The sequence below is a fragment of the Phocoena sinus genome, chromosome 5 (genome assembly GCF_008692025.1).
Source record: "Phocoena sinus isolate mPhoSin1 chromosome 5, mPhoSin1.pri, whole genome shotgun sequence".
NCBI classification, from domain to species: domain Eukaryota; kingdom Metazoa; phylum Chordata; class Mammalia; order Artiodactyla; family Phocoenidae; genus Phocoena; species Phocoena sinus.
The window spans coordinates 114,069,183-114,096,923 of record NC_045767.1 but is presented as its reverse complement, the minus strand read 5'-3'; the positions used below and the strand labels follow the sequence as shown (position 1 = coordinate 114,096,923).

Below are 27,741 nucleotides of genomic sequence, written 5' to 3'. Positions count from 1 at the left end.
ATCTAGCATTTGAATTTGACAGATATTATGGCTTCTTTCATCTGGCATCAACTATTGTAAATCAGGCATAAAAAACAAAGGAGATCATGTCATAAGTGCATAACTGATGTCTTTCTAAAGAACAGATGCATACGATAAAGTCACCGAGTCCGTACGTGCAACACAAAAGGAGGTATTCTTTTCTAAGCAAATGAATATTGGCAATGAATTTAGGGACCACAGATGGCTTGGCTTTGCTAGTGAGGAGGCCGAGGAGATAGCAAGGGTATCCCACCTTCCAACTTACTTATGAACAGTATGAGAATAAGACTGAATCTATCCAGGTCGATATCTGGGTTCGAGAACGTGTCACAGAAGGTTGTGTAGATTATCACGAGGAGCACGCTGCTGCTGACAGCACCAAAAGGAGGCTTCTTTCTTTCAAGCCAGTCCTTGATGTACCTTCGGACAATCTGAAACACAGAGACCAACAGTTTGCCTCTTTTCAGAAGTGGACGCAGTTGAATTGGGCATTGCAAAGTGATTCTGACAGCAGAAAGACATAAAGGAAAGAGAATAATTTGGAGGATGGCCATAGGGGATTTCAAAGCTTCCCTGCCACACCACTCTTCTCCTGGGGAATTTAACATTTGTAGTGCAACTTCCACCGGTGTCCATGAGGACAGTATATTTTCCACTGCATTCAAATCCATCCTTAATCATGCCAAATGCTCTTTGCTAGCTGTCACTGAGACATGCCCATTAAGCCTCCCCAAAGTTTATCTCTTCTGCTGATCCTAATGGATGTGTGTAATTATCACAGTCCCCTTTGCCTCGATGGACAATTCCAAGTGCAACTTTGGGAATCTTAACAGTCTGACATCTTCAAGAATTTCAAGACAGTAGATAATCGAAAATGATCCATGGAACATATTAATATTTAAAATGCTAGCAATGCACCAGAAGTTTTTAATTAAATTATAACTCATGCTTGAAAAGCAAAAGTGCATGTGTTGTGGGAGTTTAAATAATTCAGACTCTGAATACCTAGGGTTTTTGTGAATCCAAAGGCCATTTGCATGCTTTTAGAATTCCAGAATTAACACTTAAAAATGAATAAACCTGTCCTAACTTTCCTACAAAAGGATGAGTGAAATATGAAGTTATATGGCAATCCTCTCATATTTTAAAATCAAGTCAGATATTTCAAATCAGGACAGCCTGAACATTGGCGATAACTTTAAGTCTGGATATGAAAGTGAACCACTCTATTTAAAACCTTTGGCTTTTGGAAGAAGCTGAACAAACCCGATAATGAAGGCTAGAGTTGAGAGACATTAAGTTCTGAGTCACTCATTATCCTGCATAATTGAACATGAGATTTCACAACAGGCTGAATTACCATGATCCATTAGCAATAATGAGGTCAGGGAACTTCTCCTGACAAGGCTGATGGGGTTCTGTCATCTTCCACTCTGTCACTAAAAAGGCTTAATTCGCAATGAGGCATGCCTTCACAGATACTCAAGAATAAATAAACGACTCTCCAGAGAACCTGTGAACAAACGGCTATTGGATCGATCTCCTCCGATCGCAAGTGCTCAGTAAGTAAAACAAGTGTTGAAAAAGGGTGTCCTGGCAGAAAGCTGACCAGTTGGTATGAAGTATAGGTGCAGCACCTTAAAGGTTGGGTGGGGCGGGAGGAGAACGAGGGTTTTATAGAGAGAGATAAATAGTGGTTAAATATTTTGAAAAAGTAGATCTTGTAATTAAAGTTACAGGTGAATTTATAAAAAAATCATGTTTTGTTTTTGCACAAGTGATCCGAAACCACAGTAACTTATCTAGTGTTCATTTCTTTCTTTAAAGTTTAAATGTAGTGAGGTAGAGAGAAATAAGAGTAGTTCTGTCACATAGTATTATGGACTGACGTATCAGCACACAAATTTTGGTGCCTGAGGGACCCAGATAGTCCCATGTTCGGATATGTCACCATGGGGGTAGCTGCATAATAGAAGGCTACAGAGACTTCACTTAAAAGGTCATTTCGGGCTTCCCTGGTGGCGCAGTGGTTGAGAGTCCGCCTGCCGATGCAGGGGACACGGGTTCATGCCCCGGTCCGGGAGGATCCCACATGCCGTGGAGCGGCTGGGCCCGTGAGCCATGGCCACTGAGCCGTCGCGTCCGGAGCCTGTGGTCCACAACGGGAGAGGCCACAACAGTGAGAGGCCCGCGTACCACCAAAAAAAAAGAAAGGTCATTTCATAATCTGTTGTTTCTGGTAGCATAAAGCTGGTAATTGGTCCAATTCAGTGCAACCCAACTTCTTTAGGAAATAAAATAAATGGAAATTACACAGAGTTATTGAAATTGATACTGTCCTCCAATTTTGTTTTGATATATAATGGTTAAAAACACAGAAGTCCTCTCTTTGCAATAGGTTACAGAATGTATGATCCCAATTCCAAAAGTATTGGGTTGGCAAAAAGTACCTTCGGTTTCTAAGTAAAAATAAAAGACACAGTTTTCATTTTCAAAGAACTCAATCGAAAAACATATTCACCCTTTTGTTCCACTACCTTCTGTCATCTTTCAGGTAACTTCATAATTCCATCTTCCCAAAATGTTTTATCTTTTTGAGCAAAGGACTGTTCCAGGTGTCTTCTACAGTCTTCCAGGAAATTGACATTTTTTCCATTAAGAGAATTTTGTAAAGACAGAAATAAATGGAAATCTGAAGGTGCAATGTCTGGTGAATACGACAGTTGAATCAGAACTTCCCAGCCAAGCTGTAACAGTTTTTGCCTGGTCATCAAAGAAACATGTGGTCTTGCATTATCCTTGTTGGAGGATTATGCATTTTCTGTTGACTAATTCTGGATGCTTTTCATCAAGTGCTGCTTTCAGTTGGTCTAACTGGGAGCAGTACTTGTTGGAATTAATCGCTCAGTTTTCCAGAAGGAGCTCATAATAGAGGACTCCCTTCCAATCCCACCATATACACAACATCACCTTCTTTGATTGAATACCGGCCTTTGGTGTGCTTGGTGGTGGTTCATTTCGCTTGCCCCATGATCTCTTCCATTCCACATTATTGTACAGTATCCACTTTTCATCGCCCTTCACGATTTGTTTCAAAAACAGAATGTTTTCATTACGTTTCAGTAGAGAATTGCATGCGGAAATATGGTCAAGCAGGTTTTTTTCGCTTAACTTATGTTGAACACAAACATCAAAGCGATGGACATAACCAAGCTGGTGCAAATGATTTTCAGCGCTTGATTTGGATATTTTGAGTATGTCAGCTATCTCCCACGTGGTATAACATTGATTGTTCTCAATTAATATCTCGACTTGATCGCTATCAACTTCAACTGGTGTACCTGACCATGGGGCATCGTCCAGCGAGAAATCTCCAGCGCGAAACTTCGCAGACCACTTTTGACATGCTCGGTCAGTCACAGCACCTTCTCCATACGCTGCACAAATCTTTCTTTGTGTTTCAATTGCATTTTTACCTTTCTTGAAATAATAAAGCATAATATGCTGAAAATGTTGCTTTTTCTCTTCCATCTTCAATATTAAAATGGCTACACAAAAGTTCACCGATTTTGATGTCTTTTTTTTTAAATGCACGCTGATATGACAGCTGTCACATACAATCTAACAAAATTGTTTTGAATGAAGTTAAAGACAACTAAGTGCTACTAGAGCCATCTTACAGAAAAAACCGAATGAACCTTTTGGCCCACCCAATAAAAGCGTCTTCTTCCACTACCATCGAGCCCTCTGACAAAATAAACAAATAAATATGAATGAGGTGTAACTCGAAAGTCAAAGCCATTTTAAAAACCAAGACAAATCTGTAATCATCAATCAACTTTATAAGCTGTGATTTGACTTAGTCAACCTTATTACCTCTTTCTTCATTACAAAGTACTCAAAGCCTCATAGTATATTAGGATTCTTTCAACAGGCAAGAAACACAGGCTCCAAATCCTGCATCCTCCTAGCCAAAATGACTTTCTTCTAAACTCTAGCTCACAGAAACGCAAGCATTCAAAATTAAATGACTTTTTTGCTTTTCCCTGTGGAGAGAGAAGGGGAAAAAAATCCTCCTCAGGAAACTTTTTATTTTATTGTCTCACCTTCTACATTTTCATTTTCTTTTTCTAAAATTAAGCACAAGGAAAGGTTAAAGGGAAACTAAAATTCGAATCCCTGTACTTCTAAATAAGCTGAGTGACATGTCAATTACTGCATGACCTCCAAGCTGAACCCCTGGAAAAATAACACATCTTAGGTGAAGAAGGTTGATATGCAGAAGTAAGTGAGAAGTGTAACAGCCATCATTTTGTTTTCTTCATTTTCTTTTTCGGGGCATCTTCTTATGTTTTTCTTTCTACTCTGTCTCTATACTTATAAATTGATTTTTGAGTGGGATATACAATGGATAATTTTTCATGTTAAGTCTGAATTTTAAAATTTCTTCAGTTGGCTTCAATTTTTTTAAGATTATTTTTTTCATTTGTTTTTATTTAAAAACACTTTTTAAACTTTAATACAATTTTTAAAGGTTGCTTTCCGTCTACAGTTATTACAAAATATTGACTCTATTCCCCGTATTATACGATACATCCTTGAGCCCATCTTACACCCAGCAGCTTGCTGCACCTCCCCCTCCTCCTCCCCTATATTACCCCTCCCCCCCCCACTGGTAACCACTTGTTTGTTGTCTATATCTGTGAGTCTGCTTCTTTCTTGTTATCTTCAATTTTTATCCCCATTCCACTGAATCCATACATTTTCACAAGCTGCTTTGTTTCTTCATTAATATTCTGTTGAAATGTATAGTAAGGGATATGATATCAAATCCAATTATGTAACGCTTATTAAATATTGAGTAGATTCAAAATAATATCTGTACACTTTCTAAAAAAGTAGAAACAATAATAATAGATGAATACAAGAAGCACCCGTCATCTACTGCACTTTTCAAAAATTCTTTCCCCCTATTATTTACTTCCATTCTCAAGAGCGAGGTCGTGCAGGTATTATCCTGCCCAGTTTACAGCTGTAAACAAGGGCATAGAGACCCCAAACAGCTTGAATAAATGTTAAAAAGCTATTCAGGTGGATGAGCAGGACTCTGACCTCTATTTCCTGAGGGAATAATAGCGTAGAGGTTCAAGGTACAGACTTTGGAGCTTCTTACTTTGTCATCTTGGGCAAATTCCTTAACTTCCCTATGCCTCATCTCTAAAATGGATATAATAGTAGTTGTAGTGAGGACTAAGAAATTAAATAAATATAAAATGCTTTAGAACCAGGGACCGTACTCGGTAAATGATGGCCCTTCTTATTTCCAAGTCCCAGTTTGGTGATGTTTCTCTCAGAACACTGTTCAGCAATACATCCCAATGCATAATGTGAAAGTCACTGTTCTCTCAAAGCAATTCAAGTGAAGCAATGAAAACCGTTCATAACTAATTTTATAAATGCAAAATTTTACTAGCATTAATAACATTAACTGCAGATTTAGCTGGGTATTATTTAATACAAAAAGCCAATCTCAAACTGTGAAACAAATCACTAATGAAAGACTAGAGAATGCATAAATGATAAATAATGTTTTTTTTTTTACTATTAATTTATTGAAAGAAAAGTGGGGTTTAGCGTGCTGTTTTAAAAAATAGTTTTCAAAGGTGCTGGAAATTCAATTTCATTAACATTTATTCACAAATCTCTCAAATTTAATGCATAAAGTAAGTATGTGTCACAAGCACTTAGATATATTGAAGGCTTTATCGGAAGAGAAGAAATATTACAATAACAGACATTTTACCTCTTTCTAGAATTGACAGAAGCAACGATCTCCCAACCATCTATTGAAAGACTAATCTTATCTCACAGAGTCACAGCATCTTCAAGCTGGAAGATATACTCCTCATCCTACAGATGAGGTAAGTGAGGCCTAGAAGTCGTGTGTATAGCCAAGCAGTGGCAAAGACCAAACTGGACCTCACATCACATCACAGTCAGTTAATAATGATTTCAACCCCAAAGAGGTACTGTTTGGAGAAAACACACACAAAAAAAGAAAATAAAATCCACTCTCAGAAATATAAATAAAAAATGGAATGATGAAGTTTTATCATCATTAAAAGATTATGGAAAATATTTTCAACTCACCCTTCCTGGTCTTTTTCTTCTCCCTCTAGTTCCCATTGTTTATTTAAAAGGTAACAATAAAATCTCATTTAAAGATGCATATAAAAGTCTATAGAGGGGCTTCCCTGGTGGCGCAGTGGTTGAGAGTCCGCCTGCCGATGCAGGGGACGCGGGTTCGTGCCCCGGTCCGGGAAGATCCCACATGCCGCGGAGCGGCTGGGCCCGTGAGCCATGGCCGCTGAGCCTGCGCGTCCGGACCCTGTGCTCCGCAACGGGGGAGGCCGCGGCAGTGAGGGGCCCGCGTACCGCAAAAAAAAAAAAAAAAAAAAAGTCTATAGAGATGTTTATTTTCACAATGTGGCACTGCAACTATAATGTGGTTACAGTGGAGAAATGAGGCTACGTTGCCAGGAATCTAATCCCTCTGAAGTAAATAGTACACTGAGCACTTCTAATGAGGGCTTCCAAGATTGCATCACAAAAGTCAGGTCTGTCAATCAATTACAAATGAGCAGAGATAAAAGAGCGGACGAGGTCCCTGGTCTCATGGAGCTCATGTTTGAGGAGATAAATAAAAAGCAAAACAACAAATAAATGAGAAGCAGATAATGATCCATACCAAATAGAGGTTTAAACTGGATAATACATGAGTGATTGAGTGGGTAGCCTCTGGAGGAAGGGCGAGGAAAGGTCTTTCTGAGGAGGTGACAGGTGAGAGGGTGCTCCAAACAGAAGTACCAGCCAGTGCAAAGGTTCTAAGGCAGCATCAAGGCTGGCTGCTTTCAGAAAACAGAAGCAAAGTCCGTGAGATCCAAGGGTAATGGGCAAGTGGGAGAGTGTTAGGGGAAGAAAAAGGGACTTGAAAATAGAGGACAGGGTGAAATCATCCTGTGAGGAAGCAGAGTAAGATATCTGCAAAGTACTGAATGACATTTTAAATTTGGGGTCATGAATTTAAAACAAGATGAGAACCAATCATATGTTTCTCTCTAGTGAAGCTGGAGACCTAGGGAAAATGGCTGCTGGGGGTACTGAGGGGATAGGTTCAAAGTTTTCTTCAGCCAATGTTTTTATACAGTTTACACCCAACTACTGAGTATGCTATTAAATATACTTATGATAGAGTTTCCGCTTCCTGGAAGCTCACGGGTACATTACTGTCTCTCCTGAGAAATACGACGGTGAAGTATGATGGGAGAACTGGAGTTTACTCTAGGCCCAGAGAGTCAGAGCACATCAGAGGGCATCTCTGTCTTGAGTCTTTAGAAATGAAGAGAAGTTTGCTGGCAGAAACGATGGCAACAACGAGATAAAAGGCATGGAGCCGTGAAGGGGCACGGTCGGGTGAGGGGGTAGTGGGCACACCACATGGCAGAAGAGGAGCCTGTGTGAAGGGGATGGTGGGAGGGGACAGGCTGGGGTCAAACTGTGAGGGGCTTTGTGGGCCACACGAGGAGTAGGCAACAGGGAACCGTGAGGGAAGTTTCTAAGGAGAGGAATAACACTATCTGGTTTGTTTTTTAGGACTACCCTGGAGTGGTGAACACATTAGATGGGGACTGGAAGAGGTTCCCAGCAGAGAGACAGGGTTGGGAGGTGCAGTAATTTAAACAAGAGATGGTGACGGTGTGGCACCCTCTCTGGCATGCACGAGGCTGCAGATGCCAGAGCTGGAAGATTCTGGAGGCAGAAATGGTGACATTTAGTGCCTGCCTGGATGTGAGGGAATAAGGACGTTAGGCGGCAGGGTGGCTTCTAGGGGGAGAGACCAGGGGTGTGACTGTTAATTCCCAAGACTAGAATATAAGAGGTAGATGCAAACACATCTACCTTGTAAGTGGTTGCAAACATAAAGGTTTCCTCTTTGCAAAAAGCCACGAGGGTACTTTGGTACTAGAGAACTTTTTAAAAACCAGCCCTCTTGCTTTTTGACTACCTTTACTGCTTTATAATTTACTGTAATACTTTACTACTGGGCACGCAAGCTATCTAACAATTCATTATTCTCTCTGGATAAATAGTCTTAATTACATAAATAATATAACACTATATATTTAAAAAATCCATTGAATAGTGTAGACAAAAATTTTTTGTCCATATAATTGAAGACAAACATTTATTATTAAGAGAGATTGTTTCTGAGATCCACTAAGAGAAGAATGTGTGAGCCCCGAGTTGTTATATGGAATTAATTTCAGAACCAAGAGAATAAGCATGGGTTTAAACTAATACTGTCCAGAGCTGAGCAGGGCAGGTAGGTTCCTCTATAAGACACAGCATTTCCCTAAGTGATCGCAGACCTCTCACGCATTCACTCCCTCTCTCCCTCACCCAACACGTATTTATTGGGTGCCTATGTAATGGCAAACAAAGCAAATGTGGTTCCTGTACTCATAAAGCTTACCGTCTAATGAGGGAGACCAACTGTTAACAAGCAAACAAAAGATAAGTATATATTGTGACAAGGGCCAAGAAAGGACTCAAACAAGGTACCACAATAAAGAGTAAAAGGGAAACATACTTCAGGTAGGTGGTCCAAAGAAGGTATGAATTAAAGAGCCCAATGAGCAATGAGTTGCAGTGGGAGGGTGGGTAGAAAGACATTCTAAACAGAAAAATTAAGCAGCAATTGAGAAAAAGCCAAGGCTAGAGTTTAGGAAATGGGCAAAGAGTTAGAGAGGTAGACGCCGTAAGATTTATTCAGAATACCTGTTATGTGAGCAGCACTGTGGGAATATTTTCTCAAGGATATCCTGTATTTAATTAAATGGTATTCTCTGAGTGCTTTTAAACCCTCCCCCTTTACTGTAAGTTTAGACCCCTTCCTAAAACTAAAATTAAAAGAAAAAAATAGCGCATGTATAGTGGATGCTGTGTTGTGCCCCCCAGACCCATCTCTTCAGTAATGAGATGCTTATTCCCATATCTGCAGGGCATGTTGATTGACTGAAAGATCTCAGTCGACTTCCTCTTTGGGAACTGCTGCTAAGAGAGCAGACTCACCCAAGGACATACCGCGGAGGGGCAAGGAAGCCAGCATCTGATGACTGCTCGGCACAAGAGGAGAGAAACCGGGCACGCGTGTCTTAGGCAGGACAACTCTGAGGGGGTGGTCCAGCCTGAGGCTGTGGCCCCTTCATCCCTGTCCTACTTGTCCCACTCTCCCAAGTGTTGATCCCAAGGGTTCTCCCCCATTCAGCTTCCTGCATGGAAACCTCTGTCTCAGAGTTGATTTCCCAGAAAACCTAAGACAGCATGTAAATATTACATGTCTATACACACACCATTTTTTATTGTTAGTGCCTCAAAGAGTTGCTTCCTGTTTCGTATCTACAGGGAATTTGAAAATGATGATGAAACTATAGAGCACTTACCTGTATCAGGTTCTATGAGGACAAAAACTTTACATGCATCATATTTCATTTGACGCTCACAACAACCCTTCAAGATAGGTCCCATTATTACACAGCTTGATAAATTATGAACCTGGAGCTAAGGAGATTAAACGACTTGCCCAAGGTCACACAGCAAATAAAAGGCAGAACTAAGAGCTAGAGTCTAGTTACTCTAAACCCAACATCTGTGCTCTTCGCCATCCTAATGTACTCTTTTTCTAAGACTCACTCACTTTAGCAGTACGTTAAACTCTGTACGCTGTTACTGTGGCTACCTATGATGAAAACAACGACGCCTTGTTTTTGAATCTGTACGCTCATAACTGAATTATATGCTCATCATCAGCCTGTTATAAGAAGTTCGGAATTTCTTCTGCGAGTCTAATTCAGTAAGAATGATAAGGGAAACTAAACTTTCTAAGGTCTAATTTTAAGAGCTAATAGAATTAAATGTTTATTTTATCAACTACAGGGTCACAAATATGATCACTGCTATCGGAGGAGCCTAAGAAGAAGCCAGTCAAATGCAGATGGTTGTCCCCCAAATGGTCATAATTGCTGAGACCGTATCAGAAATCAAGGTAATGATCTGCTAGACATTTCCAAGCTAGCTACATAGCTACAAAGAAGGGAAGATAAATTTTAAACATCAAGATTGTGTGCTGGTGTCCCTATATATAGCTATCTGTAAAGCAGATTGATGTTAATTAAAAAAATAAAAAGATGAGACCTTTGTGGCTGAGGAAACCTTCTGTTGGACAGTCTTAGATTTTCATTTAACCATCTCTTCCTCTATCTTTTCTCTCGATTGTCCTGACGTTACATAAGAATTCACAATTTGATCTATAAAGAAAAGAGCAGAGAGAACTGGAGACCTTACCTGTCCAATAATGAGGGGAACCACAACAGTCATAAAAAGCTGAGAAAAAATAGATGTAAAAGGCACAGAAGAGGAGGAGTGAAGCTGTAAAACAAGAATACGAGGAGTTAGAATCACTTTAAATCCGTTCTCAATACCGCTGTTAACTAATGTAATAAATGAATTCTCTCACATGCACAAAAACTTGGTAGCTATATACAAGGAGCAAGTGAAGTTACTTTTATTTTTGAAATTTAGCACGAAATAGACTGAGTAGTTTAATATATAATTTTTATTGGGAGACTAAGATTGAAGAAAAATAACTATTGTTTTGCAATTAAATTTCTTCTTATTAAATACATTTCTGAATTGTAAAGCCATTCTGTGTTCATACTGTCTGTTCTCATATGGCATATTTCACCTGTAATCATAGTTTACGTGATTTCTATTTCACCCGTCTGCAGATACCTAAAACAAACAAGTGTGTCTCATTATTTTATTAACGAGATAATATTTGTATTTATGTAAATGAAATAGTTTCTAACTTTCCTACTCCTCGAAAACAAAGGCAATGATTCTCATATCCTTTAAAATTCATTCTTAAACAAAATCTTGGAAATGGGAAATCCTGAAATGGAACTTATTTTTCAACTGAAAATTTCAATATACCGCTCCTAAATTTGTATGTCTTAACGTTGCTCAGAATTCCCGTTTTGACTCTGTCCTCAGTTTTTGATTCTTTCTTTGCTAATGATTGCAGTCTCAGCTTCATAAAGATGCTAGCAGCACCAGGCAGCGTTTCTCTGTGAACACATCAACACTCACATTAACCTCAACTACCAAGACCTGCTGTCTTCCTATTAACTTTCTGAAGTATTTTTCAAAATCTCCTTTCTGGACAAACAGTAGCCTGTTTCACAGTTGTTTATCCCTTTCATGAGTCCCTTCTGCAAACAGGTTCTCCCAAGTGACGATCCCTCCTGGCCCTTGGAAGTTACTTTCACCTTCCCCTGCAGACCACACCTCAGTTTTCATATTTACCTAAGTTTAGTTAAACTTGGAAATATCTTTTGGAAAGTAATTTCTGTGAAAGATGAGGAGACGGTAATGATGGAGGGCAGAGAATATTAAATAAAACATATCAAATATTTAGATAAGTGAAGTCCATAGCTCAGAATGAAGTGATGTGGGACCAGCGTTTTCACTGATTTCTGTGTGAACTGGCTTACCGAAATCTTTTCTATGCCCTGGTCTATTTTATAAAACTCTGTCCCCCATCCTCGGCCCCAATCTATACGCACTCAGGAGGTCAAGAATGTATGCCCTGTCCATCAGTGGCCTGCATCCACTTAATACTGCCTTCAACACTGACCACTGGCTGTCAGTTTCACCCACAAAAAGTGTCGCCTCTAGCCTTTTCCTCCAGAACAAATATAAACGAAAGAAATACAAGCAGAAAAAATGAAACTGGTGAAGAACACACAGGATTTGTGGTGTGTTAAATGTTACATGGCTGTTAGATATTTCTTTTTAGTCAAAACGAAAGTATTAAAAGCTAATGATTAGAGCAACGATGTCCTTGAAGTGCAAGGTATTTAACAAATATATTCTCTCCACAAATACTAACCCTAAGGATGCTCCTGGGGCAAGGACTGAAATAAGGAAAAATATATTTTACAAAGAAACTGAGACACTGGATAATTAGAAAAATAAACTTTAAAGAACAAAGTTTTCAAGTTCAGAAACATTCAACTCAATGCTGTATCCACAGGGTTCACAATGTTTGAGGACAGGCAGTAGGGTGCAAGGTGATAACCCTCAAGTAAAAAGTCTCAACTCTTGCCTGAAATCTCATGGGTGATCTCACATATCTCTGTTCCTCCTTTTATCTCAACTTTATTAAGTTATTTAATGTATTTTTTAAATGTTTTCATGAGTAATCATATGAAGCTATATTCCCTCTGTCAGCCGAGCACTTATCCCAGGAACTGGCACAGAGAATATGTATGCAGAGAGCATAAACCTGTGCAGAATGAACAGATGACCTAATTTGTAAACATGGGGCGCTAAAAAGAGACAAACTCTTATGCAAAATCATATCCCTGTTTTTTCTAAAAAGAAAAACACACAAAACTTAAGTATATCTAAAAATCTCTTATCATCACGTAGCATTACAAAATCAGTTGGTATTATTCTTTTCACTGCTTGTTTATCACTAGTAACAAAACGAATTCGAACGTGCACCTAGAAACTAAGGGCATCTATTCATGATGAAAACCAAGGGAAGAAAGGACCAGCTCACACGCACGTGTGCCCGTGTAAAACAACAGAGCGAGCCTGGTGGTGCATGTTACCTCCCTCAGTTCTCCTCCACCCCCTCCTTAGCTCCTTAATGCTGCTCTGGAAGGGAAGACCTAAAACTGATAGAATCCTAACCTGCAAGAGACTCGTAGTCCCATTAGCTCTTTTTAAAGACTGAAAACTGAGGTTCAGAGAGAAGCAGCTTGTAATGAACACTTCGAAGACCTGTGTTATGATGTGCAGTTGGCAGTGCTCCTCAAACACATGCAAGCAACTCTTCAGCCAGATCTGCTCTGTGATAGAAGCCAGAGGCACACTGGGAAGGCTGGTTAGTTTAACCATAAAGTATTACTGCAGAGCAGTAAACTCAGATCAAATGGACAGAAAAGGTAAAATGTGATTTCGTGTATTGAGTCCATGTTGGGGGTTCTTTTTAATCCTAATTCAAGCTAAAAGGGAAGTAGAGGAAAACCCATTTCAACTTTGGTGTTGAAGAATATTCTGTGTTTCACTTTCTAGATCCATCACGTAATAGACCACCTGCACGTTCAGTGTTTGGGAGCCTCTTGTTCCTAGAAGACAGTGGAAAAGGCTATGGGGTGAGGGGGAGGGTGGGAGGTTGTCCGTGATCCCCAAGGTCCCTTTGTCCTCGAAAACACCCATGATCTCTGATCCACTCGATTAGGAGCACAGGGTAGAGCAGCCCTCCTCTGCGGCTTTGTCAGATCAGAGGCCAGAGCAAGCTAGCCAGGGATGCAGGTAACCGGGTACACGAAACCAGACTAAATACGGTGGAGATGTTGGGGAGGAAGTCCTGCAGGGTGGCTTCCTTAGAAGTGGCTCTGAAAGGAAGGAAATCTCAGTCCTGGGGTCTAACTTGGCATAAGTCCTTTCTTTTGAATCGGCCACCAGACCTGTCGCTGTGGTCAGTTTGAAGATGCAGAGGTCCCCTTGGGGAGGTTCCTGACACTATGAAGTACGCCCTCGCATCCAGAAGAAAGAAGAGTGAGCATCTGCATTTGAGAGTATGACTAGAAAATTACAAGAGCCAATCACTTTGCATGCAGAGTTGATTTTAACTAAAGCAGAAGGAAATACGCTGCCCGGGCTATTTGTTTCTTCACATTTTAATGAGGAACCTCATGTGGTTTCTGTTTCAGAGACCAATGTGTTTGGTCTCTGAAGCATCAATAATTTGCATGTTTGGATAAAGTTGCGGGTTCAGCATAAGCTTGTGTCAAGCAAGTGCTCTGGGCTTCGCTGAGCCACCCGGCGGGTTTAAAGGTCCTACGTCTCACATTGCCAACCCGTGCTTTAAGATATCGCATGTGAAATAAACAATCCAGGCATTGGCTAATCTCTTTCAGGAATATAGTGCTTTAAAGCAGAGAACTCACAATTAGGTTTATTTGTTTTAATCTCATGCTGCGAAGAAACATTTCAGTGAAAATTAAATATGTGGGAATTTAAGACCTTTGTGTTCAATCAGTCAAATGGTAACCAGTGCCTCCTGTGGGCCAGAGGCATGTTCTCAGCCCCAGGGATCCAACAGTGAACAAAAAACCAACAGCCCCGCCCCCCGCCCGCCCCACCGCTCCAGGAGCTGCTTTTTCAAAGTTGAGGTCTGCATGCGGGTCCACCCATCACCAAGTGCACACTCCTTTCTTTCCCCCGCTTATAACTGGAAAAGTTCTAGTCTTTTCCTAAGAATTATTTCAAGCGTCACTTCTTTGGGGATGATTTCCAAACCCTCCTCCCCAAATGCGGACTCGGCCACCCCCTCTTTTGTGGCTCTGTGTTGCCACTGTACCGCTCAGAATCCTTGGTTGTTCTTGTTTACACATCTGCCTCTCCCAGTAGACTGTATGTTCCTGAAGGTCAGGGACGTGGTCCTTTTCATGTTTATGTTCCGGGTGCCCAGCAGAGTGACTACGTTCTACATCTAGGGTGGTGGTTCTCAAACGTTAACATACCAGACGCACCTGGAGGGCTTGTGGAAACACCTGTTCCTTGGTGCCACCTTCAGAGTTTCTGATTCGTAACACCTAGCAGGAGGGACGAGGGGAGGAAGGGGAGAATTTGCACTTCTAACCAGGCCCCAGGCGATGCTGCTGCTACTGCTGGGCTGGGGCTTACCTTTGAGAACCACGGAGTTAGTACACAGTATGTGCTCCAGAAAGTGTGTTCACCTAATGAATGGCCACAACACATAGGTAGAAAGAGAGGCTTGACAATGTTTTTTCTTCTTTCCATCCTTCCAGCTTGTGGTAAGTTACAGAGTCCTGCTGAATTCACAGCCCCAAGAAAGGGCCAGGAGCCTCCCACCCAATCGTCTCCTGTAATTACAGATATGGTGACATTTACTGTGCACTGCTCTGAATGCCTAATGTGTTGCACGATTTAATACAGCGACCCCCTGGGGCGGGTCTCATTAGTACCGCCATTTTCATATGAGGAAACCGTGGCACAGAACACTTGAACAGCCTGGACATGGCCACCGTACCTAGAAAGTGACGGAGCCGGGAACTCAACCCAGAGGCTGTCTCCACAGCCCTCACACTTAATCCTCACATTCCACCGCACATTAACAAAAGAAGGGACAGAGCAGTGAGATGGGGAAGGGGGCAGGAGTGGAGGCCAAAGCTGGCCTCCCCTTATCTTGTCCGTGTGAGAGAAAGAGAAGAGCGTCTGTGTGTCTGTACGTGTGTTTTGTGAGGGCTGCGAGGAGATGGGGAGCTGGAGGGCAGAAGCAGAAAGACAGAGGGAGGGCTTCCCTGGTGGCACAGCGGTTGAGAGTCCGCCTGCCGATGCAGGGGAAGCGGGTTCGTGCCCTGGTCCGGGAAGGTCCCACATGCCGCGGAGCGGCTGGGCCCGTGAGCCATGGCCGCTGAGCCTGCGCGTCCGGAGCCTGTGCTCCACAACGGGAGAGGCCACAACAGTGAGAGGCCCGCGTACCGCAAAAAAAAAAAAAGAGGGGAAAAAAAAGGGATGGGAGGAAACTGGATAAGCAGTGGATGACGGTGCAGCCTTTCTCACCTGGGTTTCTGGATGTGAACCACAGGACACCGAAAATTATCTGAGTAACTCTTTTCTTAACTCCCTCAAGGATGGCACATCACTAGTACCAGGGTAGATGTGTCAGAAAGAAGTTAATCCAGTACATACAAGGCCTGCTTTAGAGCATTAGGATTTCATTTTCTAACCTGGCAGAGAAAGGCTGAGTCAAACGAAGCAAGATTGGCTGCTGTCGATCCATTCAACTTAGAAATTGTTTGATTTGGAAAGAATATGGGGGCGTCCAGTCAGTGAAATTTTACAGGGCCAGACTAAGCAGACTCAGAAAGACAAATAAGTAAATTCTTGATGAGGACACATTGACCGTCTGTAAAATCACAGTTATCAGCCTACAGTTAGAAAACAGATGGTGCGTTTTAAATCACTCCTGTAAGTGAGCTGACCTGTAAATCGTCATTAACGCACCAGGTCCTCACTTGCTCTCTGTGTAATCAGCCTTTTATCTCCTACCAGGGAAATCCATTAGCCACAGGCGCTGCAACTATTTGTGTCCCTTCTCAGCTATTAAAACATTATTGTATTATATAATTCACCCTTGATGATTGGTCTTTGCTTTTCATGAGTCCCACATTCAGAGAAAAATAAGAATAGATATTTATAGTTTATACTGTAGAGTAAAGAATGTTAAATCTCCTTTGCGAGGAAATCAGGAAGAAGCCACTTCAGACCTATATAGAAAGCAGGATGAGTTCCCTTCCGGCCCAGTTCTGGCCCCTCACCAACATTACCCAGAGCCCAGCCCCAGGTGAGGGAAAGAAGGAGGGGACTTGCTTACTATTGGATCTAACTTTCTTGTACCCACACACAGACATTATGGATGTTCATAAATACTATCCCCTTCCCGTCACAAAGACAAGGCATTCAGACGTAAGAAGGGAGAGTGTCCCTAGGCCTTGATCCCCTGAGCCCTTCTACAGTCCCGTCTTTCCCCAGAATCTATAGTCCAGTGTGTCTTTCATTCCATGCGAACTCAACTGATTACTTACACAAAATCAATGACTCAAAGGTATACCAGGCTGACAGGCTCAGTGGAAAAATGACTGCCATTTTTATGAAAATTAAGAATATGGTTGTTAAAAAGCCACATTGATTTGGCTGCATGTATCAAACTAGAGATGGGTTACGGCATGGAATGTGTACAGGTAGTTGAGGAAATGATCCCTTTTATTTATTATTTATATATCTAGATGCATGGTATTTTTCCTTCTCTGAGCAACAAAGAACAAAATAGGTTTTAAATGATTTTTTTAAAGATTAAAAAAATACGTAAAACATTTCTTTTTGTTATCTGCTGATTTAAAAGGTAAGATGAAAAGATTACCTTCCAATAACTGATGGAAACGACGTACAATTTTAAGTTCTGTTTATTCAAACAACACAAGAATTGTAGCGAAATGTGCCCAAATGAACTGTAAATCAGCTTATCGCCCGCAGAGGAAAGCTGGGCTTCCAGGACATGGCTGGCTAGAGGCAGAGATATGCAGAGGCATCTAGAAACAAGCTTTGTCCGTTATTCCCTGACCACAGGATTTGGTCTTGTCAATCCTGAGTTTGGTTCAGGAACCACAGAACCTGCTGTTGCTAATTGTCCCTTAAGGAGACAAAGTTTTAAGTTCCTCCAGAAGAGGGACCAACAGGCAAGGGTGGTGTAAGGAAGCAGTGTCCTTCTCACTTCAGCCAGATCATAACCACCTGGGGAGCAGCCGCTGGTGTTGGAGCGGGGACCAAGGTGCAGGGAGAAGCCTGGCTAGGACAGCGCTGCACCTGAGCTCATCCCTTCAGATAAGTCTGCCAAGTCCCAGAGCGGCAGTGGACTCGGCCTCTCCGGGTCAATGGTCCTTGAAGGGGGATGGGGGTGGGGGGAGTTTATCAATGTTGCTTCTGGAGCATTTGAAAGTGGCTTACCAGGTGCTCCCCTGCTTCCCCATTATTTCAACAAGGTCTGGGGGAGCCCCGGGAAGAGCATTTACAAAAGACTCCACAGATTATTCTGCGTTACAAAATTCTCCATGTGTGAGAAGCATCCCTGCGTGATTTATACACACAGTCAGAAGATAAGCTGCTCTCAGGCTCGAGGAGATGAGATCCGTCTTACTTGCTTTAGGAACAAACGCCCCTGGGCACATGGTGGAGTGCCCGGCTCCGTGTGGAACAACTGAGGCAATCAATGGGATCGTTTCTCTTCAAGTGCTTTATGTTTTATCATCATTTTATACATCGCACATGTATGTGACCATCAGTTATGCAACCATCATTGGGAACATACTACAAAAAATCAGAGTACTGTACATGACACTAATGTCTGTATTTGTTGTTTTTGTTTTTATTGATGGGATCAAAAGTTGAAGGACTTTCTATCACAGGTAGCCAATTACTAGAGAAACTAATGACGACAGTAGCCTTGGAAGCTGCCACTGACATCTCTGCCCGACCCTGACCTCGCTCTTCTGTGAACTCCTATGAAATTCAGTCTGAATCACACAGTTTAGTAGTTAATTTTTCCTCTAAAATTCTTCCATAGTCTATTCTTCTTTACCTACAGGAGGTTTAAGTTTCTTCAAGGCAATATTTATGCTTTATTCTGTTTATCTTTCCTATGTTACCTAAAATATATATGTCCAGGAAGTGGTAACTGAGTGCTGATAAAATGTCTTAAAATCACCTGTCTCCTAGGAGGCGTGCTTTGTAAGCAAAACCCGGAAGGAACGCTGCCTGAAAGGGCCCCGTGTTCTTGACTAGTCTTTGAACCTAAGTTTTCTCATATAAGTGAGGATGATACCTACCTCTAAAGGTACTCATGCTACTCACATGGGAATATGCATAGAGTACCCATTATACCTACTCAATAAAAATTATTCTCCCCCCTCCCCACCATCCCCCTCCCCTTCTGGAAAAACAAGGTTTCTTTTAAAGTGTCCTGAGAATTCAAGCTGATTGGATTTAAGAACTGCTAAAATGGAAAGTAACAGAAGAGACAGTCAGACGAATGGAGCATACAGTTAGCCTAGAAACAGGGCCTGGTGTGCATGCATGGGGGTGCACGTGCATGTCTGCGTGTTGTGCACATGTGTGTATATATGTCCAAGTATCACAATGCCTTCTAAATATCTACTTGATGAGGGGCCAGGTTTCTAAGAAATCAAGTCATATAAAATCAATTGATATAACAGCAGAGCTGGTGGTGCTCCCACTTACTTAAGGGGCGCTTACATTACTATTGAATGGGTAAGCATGAGGGTGAATGTTTATTAAATATCCTAAGCGACTGATGTGACCATCCCCATATATGAAGATGGGCTGATCTGTAACTCTGAGAACATGACTTTCAGCAGCGGTCCAAGTTTCCGCCCTTTGTGTTTCCAGGGGTCTTGATGTTGAGCTGAGGTGGCTGGGGCGGAAGTGAGGCCTTGATTTGTCGTTCCAATGGCACAAGCTCAAAGCACTACTGACTCTCCCCTGCCACGCAGGAACTTATTTAAATAAAAGTGGTGGTCTACAGAATTATGGGGCTTGAGGCCATGACAATACCAGCTAATATCTGGTTTCCTTAGGTCATAATTGCGTAGAATTAGACTGACCTGTTCCACGGTGTGAACATGGTTATCTTACCTTCTTTGTCTTAACTTTAGAGGGAGTAAGAGAGAAGTTTAGACGTTGCTTCCTTTCATTCTGCACAGTCGCCAAGATGTAGTTGGGAAGAAGGTGTGAGGGAGCTGCTAAGGAGACCTGGGGGGACAGGGGTCTACAAAGGCAGCAGCTTCACGCTGCCCAATGGACTGTCCCGGACCTCACAGCCTAAGTGCTTGACTCAGCACCAGGGCCTCCGCATCTTCACTACCCACAACACTCCATTTCAAGTTTCCAAGTCTCTCTCTTTCAGTCTTCTCTATTATTTGCTGCTGAATAAAAACTGTAATAATGGTCGGTAAACAGAGTGTTAGTGAGAAACCACATCAGAGGAAAGGAAAGATCTGCAAGTTTTAAGTGATATTAGATATGAACGAGAATCAGAACCACGCACATGAAAAAAACTTGAAGTAAGTAGGAGATCCCTGGAGAAATAGTAGAAGTTTCCATCTACCTCTCAAATTAAAAGTTTTCCTCAAATTAAAAGTTTTCTTTCAAAAGGGAGCTCTGCTACACTGTTGGTGGGAATGTAAATTGGTACAGCCACTGTGGAGAACAGTATGGAGGTTCCTTAAAAAACTAAAAATAGAGTTGCCATATGATCCAGCAATCCCACTCCCGGGCATATATCCAGAAAAGACAAAAACTCTCATTGGAAAAGATACATGCACCCCAGTTCATAGCAGCACTATTTACAATAGCCAAGACATGGAAGCAACCTAAATGTCCATCAACAGATGAATGGATAGAGAAGATGTGGTACATAAATACAAAGGAATATTGCTCAGGCATAAAAATGAAATAATGCCATTTGCAGCAACATGGATGGACCTAGAGATTATTATACTAAGTGAAGTAAGTCAGACAAAGACAAATACCTTAAGATATCACTTATATGTGGAATCTAAAATATGACACAAAGGAATTTATCTACGAAACAGAAACAGACTCACAGACAATAGAGAAGAGACTTGTGGTTGCCAAGGGGGAAGGGGAGGAGGGAGAGGGACGGATTGGGAGTTTGGGGTCAGCAGACGCAAACTATTACATATAGAAGGGATAAACAACAAGGTCCTACACACACAGGGAACTACATTCAATATCCTGTGATAAGCCATAATGGAAAAGAATATGAAAAAGAATATGTGTGTGTGTGTGTGTGTATGTATATAACTGAATCACTTTGCCGTACAGCAGAAATTAACATAAATCAACTATACTTGAATATATTTTTTAAAAAAGCTTCTTTCAGTAAAAAATTATTGTAAAAAAACTCACTTCTCCTATTAAATAAAATGTTTTCTTTTTCAGTAATCTCCTTTGAAATATTATGATACTTGTGATACAATTTCTACCTTGGATTTTAATTATCTGTGAATATATTCTATTTTCTCTGTTAAATCATAAATTCTTTGAGGGAAGGATCGATGTCAGACTGATCGTTGTAATATTCACAGTGCACAGTAGGCATCCAAACACTGAATAAAAGAATGGATGTTTTACTATTATTGAAAAAAATTGTAAGTTATTTGTCATAGCAAATATAAAGTAAAATTTTATGGCTCAGGCTGGAATCCTAACCTTCGAGCCACTAATTTATCATTTGACTCATTCTAACCATTGTTCACCCATCTTTCTATTCCCCTCCTTGCAACATTTATTGAATATTTGGCACCAGAGATAAGTTAATGAATAAGATATTCATGGTTCCTGGCCCAGGCGGACAAAATCTAGTGGCTGCTTACCACTGGGAACACTGTTTCAGAAGGACAATTCACATGGAATTTCAAGTAATGAACTTATAAGTATAGTTTTTAGCTAGACAAGGCCTTTATCTACCTTACAGATTGGAACTTCGTGGTCTGATACACATCCACTAACAAAATAAAGACAATAATTTCTGCCCCTGCCAATAGCAAAGGTATGTTATCAAGAAAATTGAGGTGATATATGTAAAAAGCACTTTGAGCCTTAGGAGTTAATGGTGCTATTTCAGGAAGTTTCACTGCACTCATTGCCAGCCATGGTAAATATTGGATTCATTTATATACAAGTTTATAAGATTATAGATGATTATAGAATCTTAAAGTTTTAAGACTCAGCTCATCTTTAAGGTCTGGACTAGCTGGGCCATCGCTGCATTTTATCAGATAGGTGCTTTTGCAAAACTTTGACATCCTTCCTGGCATTATTTTCTATTTTCCTTTATAAAGTGTCAAATTTAAATAACTAGCATTTGCTGGTTCCTTACAGTTTACAACAGGCTTACCCATAAATGAACTCATTTCATCTTATCATAATTCTCACTTTACAGAGGTAAAAACCGAGGCTAAGAAGGGTAAAAGAAAATCCACTGTTCACAACAAATACTGGCTGCAGACTGAACCAAAACGGGATGCTTTCTCCCCGTACCATGCCACCCCTGCACAACAGACTGTGAGGAGAGTGAAGTTGGTCCCTTCAAAATAGCTTTACAATAAGGAATGTGGCCCTGAAGGTAGAGCATGTGATAAGGACATACGAGTCTTAAAAGTGGTCCTAGCCCGACTCTTTGAACAGAGGCACCTGTCCACCTGTCCAACTGTGATGTAGTGATACAGTAAGAAATATATATTTGGTCTTTGTTCCCAATTCCTAGCACAGAGCTTCTAAAACCCTCAGAACTTCCTGAGGGATGGGATGATAAGAGTGTCTTTTGTTACATTATTTGGGTTTTGTCCCCAGTACCTGGCACAGAAGGGTTCAGAGAGCTTCTGGGTTGGTGAATGCACCCATATGCAGGGTGGGGGGCACACCCCAAACTCCATGGGACAGAAACTCCTGCCCTTGGGACCGTTCTGGACCTTGCTCTATGTACCTCTTCATCTGGCTGTTTGTTTGTTTCCTTTATAATTAATCAGTAATAATAAATAAAGTGTTTCACTGGGTTCTGTGAACAGTGGTAGCAAATTATTGGACCTGAGGAGGGGGTTGTGGGAGCCCCCTGATTTGTAGCAAAGTCAGACAGAAGTGTGGGTAACCTGGAAACCACTACTTCTGATTGGCACCTGAAGTGAGAGGCAATCTTGGGAGACTGAGCCCTCCACCTGTGGGGTCTGCATTAACTCTGGGAAGTTAGTGTCAAAATGAATTAAATTGTAGAATACCCGGTTGGTATTTGCAGAGAACTGGAGGATCCCTTGGCATCGAAAACCCACACCTTTGGTGTTAGAAGTACTGTGAGAACAGAAACAGTTTTTCTTAACCAAGCATCCATTCAAAAATGCTTTCAAGTGGCTTCCATAGCCAGGCATTACGTTGAGCAGTGGGGTTTTAGCAGTGACCAAAACATAAAGTCTCTGCTATCTTGTAATGCTTTGCTCTAGTTAGGGAAGATGGATAATAAACAAATTAACCAGTGATTAAGATGTCACGTGATAAGTACTAAAGAGGAACAATTAAGAATGGTAGGTGGGGAGAGAGTGATGGAATATATTATTCTTCTCCTCTAAAATGACATCGGACCAGAGACCTGATGAAAGTGAAGGAGGGAGCCGTGTGGCTATCCGGGGTGGGGAGAATCCAGGCTGAGCCAATGCCAAGTGTAAAGACTCAGGATGGTCCTCGGTGCTGCTGGACCATAGCCCTGCATTTGCCCATTCCATTCACTCTGACGTATGACTGCTTCATGTCTTTGCCTTTCTCATCAAATCTCCAACACCTCCTTGCCTTTTCTTGTCCTCTACCCCTAACCTTGCTTGCCACTTCACTGAGAAAACAGAACCAGAGGAGAACTTAACAAGCTCCTATAATTACATCATCCAATTTACTTGCATCCCTGCCTATATCCCATGGCTTCCCTTCCGTGACTCTGGATGAACTATCTGTGCTTAGGAGGCCATACTCCCTTTACACACTAGAACTCATCCCTTTCTCCTACTCAAGGACATGGGTCCACAAATTCTCCCCTCTTTTTTCTGTATCAAATTATCCTTCTCTAACTGGATTAATCTATCGATACAAATATGCTAATAATTTTCCCAACTTAAAAAAGAATCCTCTCTCAGTCCTTCATTAACTTTGTTGCTCTCCCATTTTCTGCACACTTTACAGCAAAATGAACTCTGTCTTTAACTCTTCTTTCTTCATTTATTCTTGAACCAACTTCAATAAGGCTTTCACCTCCAAAACTCTGCTGAAATAGCTCTTATTAAGGTCTCCAGTGGCCTCCATCTCGTTACAATCAATGGCCAATTGTTGGACTTCATTTTATCCGAATTATTACCAGCATTTGAAGTAGCTGACCATGATCCCCTCTTTTTTTTTTTTTGCTGTACACGGGCCTCTCACCGTTGTGGCCTCTCCCGTTGCGGAGCACAGGCTCCGGACGCGCAGGCTCAGCGGCCATGGCTCACAGGCCCAGCCGCTCCGCGGCATGCGGGATCCTCCCGGACCGGGGCACGAACCCGTGTCCCCTGAATCAGCAGGCGGACTCCCAACCACTGCACCATCAGGGAAGCCCCATGATCCCCTCTTTGAAACACATTCTCTGCTAGGCTTCTAGGACATTAAAATCTCTTGGTGCTCTTCCTAAGCAAACTGGATATCCTTGGTCTTCTTTGCTGACCTCTTAATGTTAGAATGCCCCAAATTCAGTCCACTGATACCTCTCCTTCTTTATTCTCTTTTGGTGATCTCGTCCAGTCTAACTCAAAATCCATCTCTATGCTGAGCTCTCCCAAATGTGTATCTCTAGAGATACATACACACAGAAAGTCCAGACCCTTTCTCCTGAATTCCAGACATATAGTCAACTGCTTACTTGACTTCTCTCCTTAGATGTCTGAAAGACATCTTAATCCAGACATGTCCAAGACTGAATCTGTTGTGAGTTCCATCAACTTGTTCGACCCTACAGCCTTCCCTATCTTAGTAACTTGCAATTCCATACTTCAGGTTGCACAGGTGTGGAGTCATCCTTGCTTCTTATCTTTCCCTCATAATTTTCATTCAATCTCTCAGTTCTTCCAAGAAAATAAAGAACTACCTCCCACCAGATTTATTCAACCACGCTGGCCCAAGCTAACAGCATCTCTTGCACTAGCTTTCTAACTGGTCTTCCTGTCTCCACCATGATCCCCTTAACAATCTACTCTCAACCCAGCATCCAGAGTTACCCTTTTAAAGGGAATGTCAGAACATGCCATTCCCCTGATCAAAACTCTTTCAATCGTCTCCTGTCTCTCTTGAATTACAATTCAAAATCTGTACAAAGGACTTTGAGGTCCTCTATCATTTGGCCTCTGCTATGTCTCTGACCTCATCCCCATCTACTCTCCCCTTGCTCACTCCATTCCAGCCACGCTGGCCTCCTTGCTGTTCCTTAGGCACCAAGCACACTCTCAGGACCTTTGCACTTGTTGTTCCTTCCACCTGGAACATTCTACCACCAGAAAGCTCACTTTCTGGTGGTATCTCCTCTAAGCCTTTGCTCAAATATTGTTTCTCAGTGAGTCCAACCTCCCAACCCACTTCCCTTCCTTACTTTATTTTTTCTTTAGCACCCATCTTACACAATATATTTTTACTTATTTGTTGGTTGCTTCTTTCCACTAGTATATAACCTCCATTAGAGCAAAGATGTATCTGTTTTGCTCACTGCTATATCCTTGGCACCCCGGAAAGTGACTGGTATATTGGAAGAACTCAATACATATTACTGAATGAGTGATGAATAAGTTAAAATAACTTTTTGGAGGAACTGTGCCGTAAAAGAGTGCACAGAAATGGACTACAGGTAGGATAAGGTGAAATTTAATTTTTAAGATGTGTAATATTACAGAATGCTTACATGCTGACAGAAATGATCCAGCAGAGATAGAAAATTTAATGACATAGGAGAAAGAGGGAAATGTGTGTGGCTCCTATTATTAAGTAGGCAATAAGGGATGGCACAACTGGAGGGACTGGCCTTAGATGGGAGCAAAGATAGTTTATCTACGGAAGGAGGAGAGAGGTGAAAAATATAGAAGCAAGTAGGCGGGATTTTGTAAATTTCTCTGATTGCTTCTGACTTCCTCATCATCTAGTTTCCTTTCTGCATCAGTTAAGATGAAAAAAAGAGAAGAGGCACTGGAGATTTGAGAAGCAAGGAGAAGGTGTGATTCTCTAGATATTGGGGATGTGCATCAGTTCGGGGAAGGGAGTAGGATTGCCAGGCTCATTTACAATTAGTTGTCATGAATTTCGAATGAGATCAGTCAGCATGAGAGTGGGTGCCCCCGCGTGCTCAGGTACAAATACAGAAAGGTGTAGAGCTGGATTTAAGCAGACCTGGCACTTGCCAGACAAATAGGAAGCAGTAAGAGATGAGCAAGGTTGTTGACGGTGTATGTAATAAAGTAATTACAATGATGGACCATGAGATCTAGGCTAGGTCAGATGGAATCTGAGGGTAAGAGGGTGAGTGAGGGTAGGGTGGATTAGTTAGAAGCATTGAAGGTGATAAGGTAAATAAATGAGCCCTCCTGGCAAGTTTGAAGAATTCTTAATCTGGGGAGTAGGTCACAAAGATAGCAGCTGCTAGTAGGAGAAGACATTTGAAAATAGGATTATGGAAGGATGCTATCATTGGCAATAATAAGTCAACGGTCTGACTGCAGGGTTGACTGGCTGAGATGAGGGGGAAGGCAATCTCACTGGTGAAGGGGGTCAAGAATTTAGAGGCCAGGGTATTGGGAAGGTCAACTATGTGAATACTGAAAACACCAAGAATCAATCCAAGTGTATTGTGAAAAAGAAGACAATGGAAAGGTGCTAACATTTTTCTGGACTCTTAGAGCGTGACCTGGTGTTCCACTGACAATTACAACAAAGAGCGGCAGCAGGTAATATAGGTGTGCTGGCATAACCTTTAAAGGTAATAGGAGGATTTTATGGAGAAGGCATGGGAAGTGATCTGGGATTGGTAAAGAGGAACAAGAAAGACACCTTCTCCCATTTCAAGGCTCAGTGATATGAAAGATGCCAACAGCAAAAACATGAATAAGAAGACAGGTTTCAGTTGGAGCAAGATGGTAAAGGGAACATTCTGAGAAGATGTTACGAATACAGGGAACTGAGACTCCATCAGCAAAAATGGCTTTTACTAGCTACTGTGACTGACTGTCCAGAAATTTACACTTTCAAGATATGATTTAAAAAAAAAAAGACAATTCAATTTTCAGGGGTTGTATTAGCTTTTTTGACTTCTGTAATGAAATATCATAAACTGGGTGGCTTAAAACAACAGAAACGTATTGTTTCACAGTTGTGGAAACTGTAAGTCTGAAATCAAGCGAGGCCATGCTCCCTCTGAAATCTCTAGAGGAGAATCCTTCCTTGTCTCTTCTAGCTTCTGACGTTTGCCGGCAACTGCTGGTGTCCCTTGGCCTGTAGACCCGTCTCTCTAATCTCTTCCTCCATCGTGATGTGGCATTCTCCCTGTGGTTCTCTGACTCCTATTCTTTACGGACAGCAGTCATATTGGATTAAGGACCCACCCTGTACCACTATGACTTCATCTTAACTAATTACATCTGCAACACCCCTGTTTTCCAATAAGGTCACATTCGGATGTACTAGGGATTAGAACTTCAACCTATCTTTTGGAGAATCACAATTTAAGCCACAACAGGGGTGTTGATGAAAAACACTACATCTTTAATAATATGTGTTCATATTATAAGTCGCTCAGGCTTTTCTCTCCTGCTAAGTGAAGCCTGGTCACCCAAGTGTTTAAGCAATTCCCATTGTTCGTAAAATGCACAGGCAAAAAGTATTATATACTGTGCATGCAATTTCAAGTCACGTAACACAGAAGTAACTATTGATGTCGTGTGACGGTGCCATTGAACCTAGTGGAACAGCCCAGTTGGCTCAAAAGGGAAACATTAAACTTTTAAGTTGAGGGTCTTGGGGTTTCTTTCACTATTCCTGTAGCTCGATGATTTAAAAAGGTTGAACAAACTAAAGCTCACAAGTCTAGGGTCTAAGAGGGAAGGCAAGCTTGCATGATGCCATTAATATTAACCAGCTGGGAATGTCTTGTTACGGCATGGAGATGGGAAGAGAGGGAGAAAAGTAAGCATCTGGTTCCTTTAGTCACAGCTGAAACAGTGTCTCAGGGATTCCAGACTCTGAGATACTCAAAAGTGCTACCTATGGGCTTCCCTGGTGGCGCAGCGGTTGAGAGTCCGCCTGCCGATGCAGGGGACACGGGTTCGTGACCCGGTCCAGGAAGATCCCACGTGTCGCGGAGCGGCTGGGCCCGTGAGCCACGGCCACCGAGCCTGCGCGTCCGGAGCCTGTGCCCCG

General features: G+C 41.8%; 1 protein-coding gene across 3 annotated transcripts in view; it reads right to left on the bottom strand.

Annotated features, from left to right (window-relative positions):
- SLC10A7 (solute carrier family 10 member 7) overlaps positions 1–27,741 on the bottom strand; it is a 253,930-nt gene that overhangs the window by 51,187 nt on the left and 175,002 nt on the right. For all 3 annotated transcript variants that reach the window (XM_032633372.1, XM_032633374.1, XM_032633373.1), the window contains 2 exons: positions 10,426–10,509; positions 287–452 (listed from right to left, as the gene is read on the bottom strand). In XM_032633372.1, the coding sequence (XP_032489263.1) occupies positions 287–452; positions 10,426–10,509 (250 nt within the window). The remainder of the gene's footprint in view (positions 1–286; positions 453–10,425; positions 10,510–27,741) is intronic.